Genomic DNA, 1698 nt, shown 5'->3' with positions numbered 1-1698 from the left:
CTCTGCCGCCCGCCTCGGCTCAGCGCTTCCTACGGCAGCGCTCGGACATTCCCGTGCTGGTGGTCACTGACCACAGGGATGAGTACACCAACAGGTGAACGATCAAACGAAACAACGAAAGAGCAAACGCTGGCTCGCTGTTCTCTGTTTGTCTGTCTACTTCTCTGTCTTGGATTGCTTGTGTGGGTTGTTTACAGGCGTTCGTTTTCATTGACTGGCATCTGTGATGCTGCTATTTGGCGCCTCACCGTCATACGCAGGAGACCTGAGGATTTTGTTTGTTTGTTGTTTTAATAAACGTTTTATGTCACTTGCAACACAGTTAGGACAGTTTTGAATTTTGGAGGTGTGGCAAGAGAATAAAAAACACAAAAATAAAGAAGGAGAGGTAAGGAAGATGGATATTTGATACAAAAGAAGGAGTGTACCACACCAGAGCACCCACCAACCACTCACTAACCCAAGTTTGGCACCCGCTGAAGAAGAATTTTTATTGAATATCTCTTTGTCTTTCAGCTGTCATGTTGTATCTCTCTCAGCCTGGGTTGGCCTTGACGGGAATTGAAGGACCGTAAATGTCATTTTGTCTGCTGTCAATTTGGGCATAAAAACACATATGTTTAAAAGAAAAATAATTGGGATCATGTTGTCTAGACACTGCCGGGTGGCCTATTATATGATCCAAATTGTGTTGATGGAGGCGTAAAAACATTGACAATTACGGTTAAAATTGTTTAAGACTACCACTCATCGGTGAAGGAAAAAGTGGAGAGGTGTCCGTATTCCTCAGTGTCATTATAATGTTTAAAAAACTGCAAATGTTAAAATTTCAAATCAGGGCTGAGGGGGGCACAGTATTGTCCGTCTCAGGCGCGTATAAACCCTCCCAGGGAAAGGAATTTCTTTTTATGTTTCCGGGTTGAGCTGGTTTCCGTCTTATAGAGGAATTTATCAAGAAAGGAGTGGCGGCGAAATTCTATTATGACTGGTTTTTGTCTAAGAGAGGTTTCCGTTAAAAACGGGTTCAACTGTAGTACTGCAATCTCCCCTTCTCCTGTTCAGTTTTAGGAAGAGTTTTCTGGCACATGCAACACCACAAGTAGGTCACACCACAAGTAGGTCACACCATAAGTAGGTCACACCATAAGCAGGTCACACATAAGTAGGTCACACATAAGTAGGTCACACCATAGTAGGTCTCACCATAAGTAGGTCGCACCATAAGTAGGTCGCACCATAAGTAGGTCACACCATAAGTAGGTCACACCATAAGTAGGTCATATAGGTGCGGAAGTTTAGAGGTCTTACAAGAGAGTAACAAACACAGGAAAGAAGAAGAAGGAGGAGGAGAGGTCAGGGCGATAGATGTTTGATAGGAAAGAAGGAGCAATCCCAACCAGAGCACCCGCCAACCTCCCTTTCCCCTTCTACAGCTACTACAATAGTCGCCTGGACACAGCCGAGAGCATCGGAGCGGCGGACTACCCGGCCGGCTACAACGCCAGCCAGCAGTACGACTACGTGACCACGCAGGCCTCACACATTGCCAGTTTGTCCACCGCCCTGGCCAGGTACCTGTACAACGCGTCCACGGGGCGGGAGCCCTCGCCGGAGATCCTGAGTAACCTGACTGCTGATGAGAGCGTCGTAAGTTTTGTTTGGGTTATGTTTGTTTGATAGTTTATGTGTGTGTGTTTT

General features: G+C 46.1%; 1 protein-coding gene across 1 annotated transcript in view; it reads left to right on the top strand.

Moving 5' to 3' along the window:
• The window catches only part of LOC100533532 (nicastrin), a gene marked incomplete in the record, with an annotated part of 45611 nt that overhangs the window by 24445 nt on the left and 19468 nt on the right, over window positions 1–1698 (top strand). Inside the window, 2 exon segments of the mRNA XM_035973777.1 lie at window positions 1–94; window positions 1434–1647. Of these exon segments, the coding sequence (XP_035829670.1) occupies window positions 1–94; window positions 1434–1647 (308 nt within the window).

Source organism: Aplysia californica, unplaced genomic scaffold (genome assembly GCF_000002075.1).
Source record: "Aplysia californica isolate F4 #8 unplaced genomic scaffold, AplCal3.0 scaffold00030, whole genome shotgun sequence".
NCBI lineage: Eukaryota > Metazoa > Mollusca > Gastropoda > Aplysiida > Aplysiidae > Aplysia > Aplysia californica.
Note: the sequence above shows the minus strand (reverse complement) of the source record. Positions and strands in the feature narration are given on the sequence as shown.